The sequence below is a fragment of the Engystomops pustulosus genome, chromosome 4 (genome assembly GCF_040894005.1).
Source record: "Engystomops pustulosus chromosome 4, aEngPut4.maternal, whole genome shotgun sequence".
Taxonomy (NCBI): Eukaryota; Metazoa; Chordata; class Amphibia; order Anura; family Leptodactylidae; genus Engystomops; species Engystomops pustulosus.
The window spans coordinates 108395376-108409181 of record NC_092414.1 but is presented as its reverse complement, the minus strand read 5'-3'; the positions used below and the strand labels follow the sequence as shown (position 1 = coordinate 108409181).

At 35.7% G+C, this 13806-nt stretch overlaps 1 protein-coding gene across 2 annotated transcripts in view; it reads left to right on the top strand.

Annotated features, from left to right (window-relative positions):
- GRM8 (glutamate metabotropic receptor 8) overlaps positions 1 to 13806 on the top strand; it is a 682838-nt gene that overhangs the window by 549845 nt on the left and 119187 nt on the right. For both annotated transcript variants that reach the window (XM_072147036.1, XM_072147035.1), the window contains exon 8: positions 2247 to 2383. In XM_072147036.1, coding sequence (XP_072003137.1) covers positions 2247 to 2383 — 137 coding nt within the window. The remainder of the gene's footprint in view (positions 1 to 2246; positions 2384 to 13806) is intronic.

Below are 13806 nucleotides of genomic sequence, written 5' to 3'. Positions count from 1 at the left end.
ACCATGGCCAATTTTTCAAAACCACCATCTGTCACTTTATCTGGTTATCACTTTAGAAGGCTTTAATTCACCCAATTGTTTTTGAGTTGGTTTTTCTGTGACATTTTGTACTTCAAGTTAGAGGGAAATTTTGGCTGATATATTTTAAATGTATTTATGAAAAAGGGTGAATTTGATGAATTGCTATTTTCAAACTCTTCTGTTTTTCAAACTAATTGTCTTACTACCCAATTTAGTAACAAACTAACATTTACCATATCTCAGCTTTGCGTCATGTTGGCGTCATTTTTAAGTGTCATTTTGTTTTATCATGACACTAGAAACTTTCACAACCATAGACAACCTTCACTTCATAGTAACTGTTTTTTATGCTCAGATACATCAGGATTATTGGACACTAATACATTTATTAGTCAATCAGTGAAAAGCTATGGTGCGGAAATTAGGACATTTTTTCACAATGGCATTTAGTGTATGGGATAATTATTTATATATTATATAAGGATGCCTCAAGCAGATGTGATAGAGGCTCCCGAGTATAATAGCAACCAATCTGCACCTCCTTAGTGATATGCATGTTGCCATACACTGCAGCCATTTAAGTGCCATGAACTGATTTGAACACTGCATTTAAGAAGGTAAACAAGCAGTAAATCAAGAATATGTTGTTGATTAATGTTATAGAAGTGTAAAGTGATAGTGCTGGTGGTATTTTATGTTTTTGATTTATTATATATAAATATAGCTCTATATATAGATATATATATATATATACCTTGAAAAATTTGTAAAGGCATTTGTCGGCCTACCATTACTAACGTCCCTTAGACTACAGAAAGCTGCAAAGTACACTGCAGTGTCCAATATATTTCAGAATTCTCAGCTTTCTTCATCAGGGACTTGTAGGTGCTTATTCCTTTCAAAAATACAGAAATAGAGAATCTCCAGGCATAATCCTTTCCTTAGGGAGATCAAATCCAACTTATAAACTATGCCATGTGATTTAAGGATGCTGAGACTAATATTTAGACCAATATACCAAAAATGACAGTTTTGTTAGGGAACTGGTTTGATATAAGGGAAACATATAGTGCTCCATAAGGTTTAATCTTGAAAAAGAATACTCTAATGTTTCTGCATTAAAATCACTCCTTCATTTTATTGAAACTCTAAATAAAATGATTTACAATGTTTAACAACTTAAAACACAGTTCAGTTAACTTTCTGGACCTCACAGTACACATAGAAAATAATAACCTATTTAGAAATATGTGCTACAAACCCACTGAGAGTTAAATTGTGACTACAAGGTCCCATTATCCATTATGTATTAATAACATACCTGGAATTTCACACTCAAAGAATACCAAAACGAAGCACTCTTCCATGTTTAAACTGCTTTGTGCAATGCCTATATCTACCTTCAATGAACACAGTTTATTGAAGTTTGAATTTCCTTTCTATGAATGGAGGAGTTAGAGAAGGAGGAGTCAAGTAGGAAAACAAGGACTTATGGCATCAGATAGTAGTAAGTGGATGTATATACAGCCGCAAGTTGTCGGACGAATGTACGTCCCAGTAGAGGGCGATAGGCGCCATGCACAATGTGGTGAGCACATTGGGGCACATTTGCTTACCCATCCTGACGTGTTCCCTGAAAGTGTATTGTCCAACGATCATGCACTGTGCCGTGATTCACTAAGATCATGTGCCCGATATCTTGCATGTGTTGCTTCCCCGGTTCAGGTCCTACGGATTTCACTGTCTTCTTCCTGGTGCATGTAAGTGCTTGGGCTTGCGACACAAATTGAAAGTGAAATCCCGCGCTGAGTCCTGATCAGTCAGATCGTCCGACAGCACGCCCCCCAATTTTTGCTGCATGTAGTGTTAGGTAATACAGGAGGCAAACCCTTTGTTGAGTAAACTTAATTTATAGCCGAGTAGCAGCAACACTACAATGCAATACCACATAAGAAAATCTATATAACAAAAGAAATGTTAAGGATTTGAGGTAAAAATGTAATCTTGCACTAGTAAATAATAGTTGATCTTGTTTAATCTTGATGCATTAACTCAGAATTCTTTGGTTGTGATCCTATATATGATAAGGGAAATATTTAGTGTCCTCAACGCATTTCCCATTTTTCTCTTTTTTATGTTTGCACAGAAATATCTCTGTGTTTACAGGCACAGTTTTGATTTGTTGATTTCTCCTAATATCAGAATCCATCTATTTTATCTTCTAGGCAGTGCCGGCACGCCAGTCACATACAATGAAAATGGAGATGCCCCTGGACGCTATGATATTTACCAGTATCAAATAGTAAATAATACTGCGGAATACAAGGTCATCGGACACTGGACAAACCAATTACATCTCAATGTAAGTCATATAAAATCTGCCTTTTTCTGTCAGTTTACATACAGATCCATGAGGAAAAACATGTCGCTTCAATGTGTTACACTAAAGCATTATAAAGTTGTTCCAATTGGTTCTGTATATTTGTTTAATCAGTCAAACTAAATCAAAATGTTTGATATAGAAATAGGATGATCCCATACAGTTATTTACATTGTTGTATTTATTTCCTGACACTGTTTTTATGGTGCTTTTCTTTTAGAGATGATGAAACACAATGCAAATATTCAAGTACACAGTATACATGGTTTTATAAGTTAGGATATAGTTATGGGGTGGCAGTGGTTGCTGCAAAATTTTAAACTGTGTTAGGTATCATGAGGTCCTGATCCTACTAGTTGTAACTTTCCTTTTTTTACATTTGCTCGAAACTCAGTCTCACGGAACCTCAAATAATGCAATAAAGGTCTTATACAGGCTACATAAAAAGATGTGTGCAATGCAATGTATATGCACACATTCATAAATGTGTGAAGCTTGATTTACCATAATGGGTATATGTGATGTCCGCCGCAAATAGTAGCCATAGTATATTTTTGACATGTTTGCTTAAATAATTCTAGGGTAACCCATTGCTGTAATATGCTGTATTCAAAACTATGACCTGTTTCAGTTTTCCTTTTACATTTCAGCTATTTTATATTAGTTTTTTGAAGCCAAAAGCAAATGTGGGGAAACAGAAAGGTTAAATATAATGGAAAGTTCTATGTGGCAACTACTCCTGGTTTTGGTTCACAAAATATCTAATTTTGTTACAAACAAATTCAACATACAAAAAGACATGCTAAGGTTTCATGCGCACAACAGTTTTAACTGTGAGGGTGAGGGTTAGCACTTTCTCCATAGATGCTGAGTGGCTGCCTGGCTTGGTCACAGTGCGATAAGACACATTGGGATAACTTCACTGTGACTTTGCACAATAGACCTCAATGGGGGCCATAAGCTAGTTACGATTTGTGTGAGTAGCTCAATGCCCCCAAATATGGTCATGTGCATGATGCTTAAGGTTTGATTGAAAGTTACCAAACCCCTTGGCAACCCTGGCTATCTTTCCAGAACTCTCCAGACTTTAGTACAGTTTTAGGCTAGGCGCTTCCCTGTGGGTTTTCACTTCCTTCTTTTCCTTTTATTCTTCCCTTCCTATTCATCCTCGTGGGTCCTCTTGTTAAAACATTGTTTTATTTCCTCTCCACGCGCCTTTTTGTGGTACACAATTGTATTTGAACAGCCATGCTGACAAAACAAGCAACTATGTTTGATATAGGGTTGATCAAAGACACATAATCTACTTTGTGGATAAATATTACATATCATAAAAATCTTATCATCTCTTATATATAATTATATGTCCAACCAACAAAAAAGGGAAATGGGGACCTTCTTGTATTTATATAATCCCATCCAATATAAAGGTGGGTTTATCAAGATTTCGGTTAAAAACCTCTGTAGATTTTAGTCATACATCCAAATACTGGTATAAGTGATTGGATTTTAGGTGATGATAAGTGGTAATAAATGATGAGTGATAAGATGAGAGGCCTGTTACCTCAACCACACACCATATTCTTGCCTCGCCCTCTATTTTCAGAAATTGTCCCAGATTTTGTCACAACTTTTTTCAGCAAATTGAATTTTTTTCTTTTTTATTCCAAGTAGATGATTTTGATCAAGGACTAATTGGACTGCTCAATTAAAATAAACATTTAAGCTTTATTTCCAAATATTTTAAACCACTGAATTGGATTTTCTTATTTGGACTATATTACAATTTTGCCTCTGGGTGGATTCTGGGTACTGGGACTTATAAATAGGGGGGGGGCCAAATATTTTATTTTATATATACAACTTTTTACAGTAGAAAACTGCTATGACATAGTTATATATCCCTTAATAAGAATACTTTGCCAGAATTATTGAATTATTCTTATTTTGTGTCCATTAGAAAAATACAAAAAATATTTACCTTGTTCAGTTGGATTCTACATGTAAAAGAGAAATTGATCCATTCAACTGGAATATTTTGCCTGTGAAATCAGCTCTTTTCATCCATGTATCTATTTACATAGTTCAATATACTTTAATTTAATGCTATGTTACCTGTATTTTTACATATTTGTCTAGACTGTACATAAACAACACATGGAAAATAACCGTGAACTAAATTCATAATCATTTTGTAAATAAATAAAGAATGAAGTGAAGCACTGTGAAAAATTCTATTGTCTGCATCTGCTGAAGGATAGCTCAGAACTCAGAGGAAGCTTTGGTCTCTTTTGGGAAAGGCTCAGGTGTTCAAAAGGACAGCCAGATGAGTGTTATTCATATTATTTTTCTCATTGCTACTGGGGAATGTCTGTAAGAATGGGATCAATATTCATCGGGGGAAGAATTTCTCCAGAAATACAGATGGCTTGAGTTTAGAATATGCCAAATCATTCTGTACCTTATACATTAAAACAATTTGTAAGATTGAAAAATGTGCATTGCACAGGTCGGGAATAGGAGATTAAGTAAAGGTTAAATTAAACATGAACATAGGTGTTTTTATTTAATTTTTTTTATCTTCTAAGATAATATGTTTCCACAATTACCCCATGTTTAAAATAGTGCATTTTATAAGGCAATTGAACACAAGTGCAGTGGGAATACACTGCATAAAGCACATTATTTTTCAGTTCAATAAACCTGTACGGTGAATGGATAATGGTAAAAGTAGGTTTCAAATCCTGTTTGTTTTAGAATGACAGTGAAATAGAAGGTATTTATATTCTCTGTAGATGAAAAAAGAAATTGTCACATTGAAAATTCAATGTATTGTGCAAAATAGTTCTCCCGTCATTACCATCTGCACAGAAGGATTTCTTACCTTAATATACAGCACTCAACTATTTAATATTTAAAGACATTTCATTTGTAATTTAAAGCAATTCATGATAGTGCTATCGCATTCTCCACTTTACTGCTGCGGGGATGGCGTATAAATGTATGTTTACTATAGCTATTCATTTAAATGCACATGTCCAATGCCTGCCATGGGAATGGAAGGTGCTCGGCATGTCCTCATAAAATGATTTCTGCAGAAATACAAATCCCAAATACAAATTTATTCAGCAGAATGCATGCTTCTATGTCATGTATGAACATGTAGATGTTATCTAGATGTTATGTAAATGTGCATTTTATACTATGCTCAAGGTACTATTCAATACTTCATAAAAGTAAGTATTCTACCCTATAGCTCCTTTTATATTGTAGCAGACCTACCTAATATTTACTTATAACAATGCAGTTATAGAGGTTATTAACATGTCTAAATTTGCTTGATGATAAATCTAGTACCGCTTTAGATTGGCCACTTTACCTCATGTTTTTCGTAATTTTCACGTAAGCATGGGGGGGCATGATATTAGGTAATTTACCAGTATACATCTACTACATGTTCTGTACCACTTTCTTGAAATGTAAAGGAAAGCCCCCTACATCAGCCATTCCTACCTATAAAATGGCCAGTGGTGGAGGGTCATGTAATCTTTAACTGCACATGACCAATCTGACCTCCAGGACCTTATTATTGTATCCATAAATACAATATTAAGGTCCTGGAAGGCAGATAGGTCTTTAGACAGTTAGGGATCACACAACCCTCCGTCTCTGGCCATTTTATTGACAGCAATGGCTGGTGAGGTATAACAAATTTCTAAATCAGTGGCTTCACCTTTTCAAGAAATCAGAGCAGAACTTTTAATAGATGTATATTGGTAAATTACCTAACACATTTTTAGACAATAACAAAAGAAACTGAAGTAAAGTGGCCAAACCCTTTAAGATTACATCACCTATTAGATAGCTTATCTTGCACAAGAATTGTAGATCAAAATTTAAGTGCACTTTGATGAACATTGTCACATCTTTAACCTTTTCATAAACTGTGTCCATAATCATAAAGCCACAACCTCTTTGGGGCAACACTTAAAACACTATCTAAAACACTAGAAATCTGAAGAAAGACATCTACATGATTTGAGGGCTATGGTGCAATTTGTGTGTAACTTTGGGAGAAATTTGTCAAAATTTCCCAATTTTTTTATATACCTCTTAATGAGCGCAGCACATTAAGATCAGGTGAGATCAGCACAGATGCATTACGCTTAAGAAATCTCCATAATTTAGCAATTCACCAATTCAATAAAAGGGCTCTTTCATGCAAACATTATATATATTATATGCAAACTTTATATAAATGTTGCACCTTCTATAACTGATTTTTTTGCTTCTCATATGTGTTTCTACATACTTCTTGTCTATATACCCCTATGTTTTCTTGAACCTGTTCCATTTTCATTTAGGTATTTTATATGACATTTAAGTAGGTATGACATTGTGTAACAATATTGTACAGAAATTGAACATTCATTTAATTGGTCCTTATCTTTATAGAAATTATATTTTTCTATATTTTAAATATAAAATAATATTTTAAAGTAAACTCTTTTAAAGATATTAAAAAATAACTGTAATATCAGGGTATCCAATTATTCTTAATGTTTTGGCATGTTCTAGAAATATTTCTCAATTTGCTACAGTAATACCTGGAAATACAGAAATTTTTGTGTGTATTTTAAGTATGATTATGAAAAATACATTTATATTCAAGGATTGGAGCTGTCATTGGAGCTCTCTTGTACACTGATGTGCAATATATTGCTGAACAGCCCTTCCCCTTGAGTGATTGTTGAAGTAATATTTCATGGAAACCTGCTACAGCAGTTACTCATAGCAGAGAGGAGGGGGCTGTGCCATGAGATCTCCAGATTACCACAGTATCCTGAGTCCAGCTACAATCCTGGGGTATAAATGCATTTAACAACAACACAATTGCTGACAGATTCCCTTTAATGACATGCAACTTACACAAAATAAAAACAGTCTAGTGCTTTCAACATATAGTAAACCCGAACCGGAAAGTTCATTATAAGTCCCTATCTGGGTTTGGCACTTATCAGAGTTGTTAACTGTTTTAATGTTCGCTGGCCGCTGTCAGGCTCCTGGGATGGACCTGTTATGGCGTGGACTGGTTGCGGCTTGGTACCACCGGGTTGTTCCACAGGTGCGACTTGTCCATGGTGGCAACCAAGGCGAGATACAAAAACGGAAGGCAGGTTTGTGGTCGGGGACAGGCAGGAGGTCCGAGGCAGAGCAGAAGGTCACAATGGAAAATTAATAAACAGACACAGGGAAGCAAAACCAGCTTTTACAAAGGCATATAGCACAAAGATCCAGCAGGGTGTGCAGGGAGAGGCAGGCTTAAATGGCATTCTGGGAAATGGCCAGCACTAGGAGTCGGGGACAAGCACGCAGGGCCGATGGAGTGGAGATAGGAGCGAGGATAGGTAAGCAGACACCACAGGGTGCTGGGGCCACGGGTGAGCCGACAACTCAAAACATGGGTCGCGGGAGCACCCATGACAGCGCTCTTGAGGATCCTCACCATCTTAGTTCCAGGGGGTGCACTTTCAACCCATAATTGGTGTGAGCAGGTGTTACTGGTTGGGATTTGAGTTGGTACCTGAACAAGGACACAAACAGTTTTTTTGAATACTTACGGTTACGCTAATGATTAGAACTATTAGCTACTGTTGCTCCGCAGTTTTTTTTTCTTTTTTTTTTTCTGGAGTATCTTCATGAGATTATGCTAAGTATTTGTTGCCATATCAATAAAGGTTTTGATCCTTAGCCTGTGAATGCATTGTTTGCCGTAAAAAATATGTTCATTATATGGTCATAATTTGCAATACTGATAGGCTAAGTAAAAAGTGTATTATCTAAGTGTAATTATTTAAGAGTTGATCTACTACAGTTTATCCTTACCCATTTGTATATAATAAAGCTAGAAATGTATATAACACCGTCATATATCACAGTGCTTTAAAAATCATGGAGCACATATACAGACAACATTAGACATTACAAAGTAGTAAAGTAGCAGTGAGGACCTTGCTCACAAGAGCTTACAATCAACATGCCTTTAAGGTTTGTCGAAAGGAAGCTAGTATGACTCCAATCATTACATATGCTACATTGCATTAATAACAAACATTGTAGTATGTAAGATACTGGGAATGGGAAAGGAGCTCATAGAATGAGTAATGGAAGAATGAATTTAATGAAGATACAATATATATAGTATATTTTTATTTTGTGAACTCAAACTATTAAGTGCTAAGGGCATGTGTATACGTTACATTAGGAAATGGCATTTGCCCCCAAAGATGTCAACATCACCTGTGAGTAACATGGAAGATTTATTGAATTCTTAATAACCCAGCCTGAGGATTGTATACAATGGGTGTTAATAACCTCTCACTATAAAATATCCATGTAATGACCCTATGACCCTGAGCTTTGACATTTCCTGTATCCAGGATGTAGAATACAGTATTTAATTGATAACTATATATATATATATATATATATATATATATATATATATATATATATATATATTTATACATATATAGTACCCATACTTTGACTTTTACTAGATTGAGAAAATCTTAAGGGTGTGCTATAAATCCCATGCCTCACTTTTCTTAATGTAGATGCGTCAGACTACCATAAATTCCGATTTAAAATGAAAATTAACCTGGCGACCCAACTACACATAACACAATGATCAGTTTCCACTATGCCACATTTATATATCTGAAATTAGTGTTCTTAGTGTATATTTTATAAAATTTCTTGAGTAGACAACTTTGTGATGACCTCATGCTAGATGATCAACCACACTAATAGCTGGGGCACCAGATGGCTTTTGCCACCACTGCACTCTAGTGCCAGAAGAGCCATCACGCAGTACATTATTGTGACATACTTACCCATTCTTGTGGTATACAAAAGGACACTCTGTTGGTCTCCACTGGGTAAATGGACAATTCTGCATGTCCTTCATATGGGCTAAACATAATACATATTTTGGTTGGCATGAAGCAATTTTCAAACATTAATGTCTATTTGGACCAAAACTATATAAAAGAATACTCCAAACGAGAAAAAGGCACCAGCGCTTCAGGAGATTTGGAATATAAAATACTTTTTAATTCAATCTGGATAAAAACTTCCACATGGCATGGTACATAGGTGAGTGGACCAGCAGGTTATAACCGACGCGTTTCGCTCCTTACGAGCTTAGTCTTGGTTTAACAAACCTCTTGTTATAAGAGAGCTATTTAAAGATCGCGCCTCAAGTGGGCGTGTGACGTCACCGGCACGTGATGTAGATCACATGACCGGGCTTGAACGCTTCCTTAAACATATTAACTGTTTCTCTTGGGACGCAATAAAATTAAAACATTAATCGATAAATTTAAGAACAATATATCTCACAAGGTAAGATGATTATGATGGTTAACATGTGAATACATGGTTTCAAATGGAAAAAGCAATCTTATACATAGTTACAAATGGAAGTGGCAATCCAATGCATTATGCACATATGGCAAAAGCGATTACAATGCAGAAAAGAATATAATGAAATGCTGGATAACTGATAGTGGGAATAGTAATATATTGATAGTACAATATTAGTCACAGAATAAGAAAAAACTAACTAAATTATTCATAGCATAAAATTAAATCTTGGCGCAGGTTCAACCCCATGGGTTGTGTTGATTTGAGGATAAACATCCAGTAGGTTTCCCTGCTCATTAGTTTTTTCCTGTGGTCTCCTCCTCTATCTGGTCGTTTAACCTTTTCTATACCTTGCCACATAAAATATCTGGTGTCACCATTGTGCACATCTCGAAAATGTCTCGAGGCCGCGGACAAATTAGTTAAATTGCTATTTTTAACGTCAGATATGTGTTTTCTTATGCGGACTTTAAGAGCATTAGTGGTGCATCCCACATATTGTTTGTTGCAAAAAGTACATTTAATACTGTATATGGCAAATGATGTGTTGCAGTTTAAATAAGTGGTGATTTTATAATTCTTTTGGGTGGTACATGAGGAAAAGGAGTCAGAAACACACAAATATCTACATGCTATGCATTTTAGATGTCCACATTTATGGCTACCCAGATGTTGCAACCAGGTGTATTTCGTGGGATTCGTGGTGACACTCTTAAAAAGGCTAGGGGACAACATAGAGCCAAGGGTAGGGGCTTTTTTGGAAATGTACCTGATTCCTTTAGCGAGACACAATTTCACATCTTCATTCTGTTCCAAAATAGGTAGATGTTTTTTAATAATTCTTTTCACATGAAAAAACTGGTTACTATAGGTAGTGGTAAATGTAATAGGTTTGTCGACTAATATTTGGTCTCTTTTATTAAGGGAATCAGATAAGAGTGTCTCTCTATTGACATTAGCAATTCTTTTTTTGGCCTTAGTTAAAACCTGTGATTTGTATTTACGCTCCCTAAACCTCTTTTCCCAGTCAGATGTTTGTTCATTAAAAGTGGAGTTTAAGGAACTATTCCGACGAAGCCGAAGCAATTCGCCGTAGGGGATATTGTCCACTACATGTCTAGGGTGACACGATGTGGACAATAAAATTGTATTACCCGCGATTGGTTTGCGGTATGGCAGTATATGTATATTGTCATTTATTCCCCTCAAGGTGACATCCAAATAATTTATTTCTGTTCCTCCAAAAAAGTGTGTGAACTTCAAGTTCATGTCATTGTAGTTTAAATAGGAAACAAAACTCTCTATGGGAGCCAAATTTTCCCCCTCCCTTGCAAATATATTTATGATACAGTGGGAAAAAAGATATATTTTTTCAGAACACAATCCGCACAGGTCGTCTGTGAAGTGGTTTGGTCGCTTCATTGACGACCTGTTGTGGGTGTGGGAAGGATCAAATCAGGAATTCGAGAGTTTTGTTTCCTATTTAAACTACAATGACATGAACTTGAAGTTCACACACTTTTTTGGAGGAACAGAAATAAATTATTTGGATGTCACCTTGAGGGGAATAAATGACAATATACATATACTGCCATACCGCAAACCAATCGCGGGTAATACAATTTTATTGTCCACATCGTGTCACCCTAGACATGTAGTGGACAATATCCCCTACGGCGAATTGCTTCGGCTTCGTCGAAATAGTTCCTTAAACTCCACTTTTAATGAACAAACATCTGACTGGGAAAAGAGGTTTAGGGAGCGTAAATACAAATCACAGGTTTTAACTAAGGCCAAAAAAAGAATTGCTAATGTCAATAGAGAGACACTCTTATCTGATTCCCTTAATAAAAGAGACCAAATATTAGTCGACAAACCTATTACATTTACCACTACCTATAGTAACCAGTTTTTTCATGTGAAAAGAATTATTAAAAAACATCTACCTATTTTGGAACAGAATGAAGATGTGAAATTGTGTCTCGCTAAAGGAATCAGGTACATTTCCAAAAAAGCCCCTACCCTTGGCTCTATGTTGTCCCCTAGCCTTTTTAAGAGTGTCACCACGAATCCCACGAAATACACCTGGTTGCAACATCTGGGTAGCCATAAATGTGGACATCTAAAATGCATAGCATGTAGATATTTGTGTGTTTCTGACTCCTTTTCCTCATGTACCACCCAAAAGAATTATAAAATCACCACTTATTTAAACTGCAATACATCATTTGCCATATACAGTATTAAATGTACTTTTTGCAACAAACAATATGTGGGATGCACCACTAATGCTCTTAAAGTCCGCATAAGAAAACACATATCTGACGTTAAAAATAGCAATTTAACTAATTTGTCCGCGGCCTCGAGACATTTTCGAGATGTGCACAATGGTGACACCAGATATTTTATGTGGCAAGGTATAGAAAAGGTTAAACGACCAGATAGAGGAGGAGACCACAGGAAAAAACTAATGAGCAGGGAAACCTACTGGATGTTTATCCTCAAATCAACACAACCCATGGGGTTGAACCTGCGCCAAGATTTAATTTTATGCTATGAATAATTTAGTTAGTTTTTTCTTATTCTGTGACTAATATTGTACTATCAATATATTACTATTCCCACTATCAGTTATCCAGCATTTCATTATATTCTTTTCTGCATTGTAATCGCTTTTGCCATATGTGCATAATGCATTGGATTGCCACTTCCATTTGTAACTATGTATAAGATTGCTTTTTCCATTTGAAACCATGTATTCACATGTTAACCATCATAATCATCTTACCTTGTGAGATATATTGTTCTTAAATTTATCGATTAATGTTTTAATTTTATTGCGTCCCAAGAGAGACAGTTAATATGTTTAAGGAAGCGTTCAAGCCCGGTCATGTGATCTACATCAAGTGCCGGTGACGTCACACGCCCACTTGAGGCGCGATCTTTAAATAGCTCTCTTATAACAAGAGGTTTGTTAAACCAAGACTAAGCTCGTAAGGAGCGAAACGCGTCGGTTATAACCTGCTGGTCCACTCACCTATGTACCATGCCATGTGGAAGTTTTTATCCAGATTGAATTAAAAAGTATTTTATATTCCAAATCTCCTGAAGCGCTGGTGCCTTTTTCTCGTTTGGAGTCGTCTTGCCCGAAGTCCGTGGGGTTGTTTGCTGCTCCGTGCGCTGGAGTGAATCGTTTGGAAGAGGTGAGCTGAACAAACCTTTTTTGTATAGTCTATATATAAAAGAATAACACTTCATTATTCAGCACTCAGCACCTTTGTAATGAAATATGGATACCAGTTGGTTACGCTGCAGCCAGTTAGTCGGGTGTCAATTAAATGTTTTCATAAGCTGTGGTGCTCTTTTGAAGAATTGCAAAGATGCTAAAATATTGTTCATTGAGGACCTTTTTTATTTTATAGCATCAATAGAGTTTACAACTGTAACAATCTCTTTCTGAAAAATTTATACTAAACTTTCCTTGGACAGTGGTGTATGGGCTCATAGAGAGTATGTGAGATTAATGAACGCCCTACATTTTTTTCTGGAAATCTCAAGGTTCCACAAGTTTTTGCTAACTAGATTTATTTCTGGTTGTTAACAAGATAATTTTTGAAGTGTGGAACAATTAACCCAGTTTTACCTGTAGTTTTGTCTTCTTTATGTTCTTTTTAATTTATATACACTGTATGTGACTACACTTCCATTTTTATTGTTTGTATCTCTGTTCCTTTTCTAGATAAAACTTTATTTAGCAACATAAACATACAACTTGACATTTAACGCAATCCTTACTATTGAAATAAGTCAAATGTCAAATTACAATCTATCCAGAACGGAATCATATCCTTGTGAGGAAACCATATCAAATGGTGCTACACACATGCAAAGCAGCATATGAAGACGAAACAAACAACATGTGTCAAGTAGCTGAAGATCAATGATAAATGCTTTATTTACATACACAATAGGAAAAT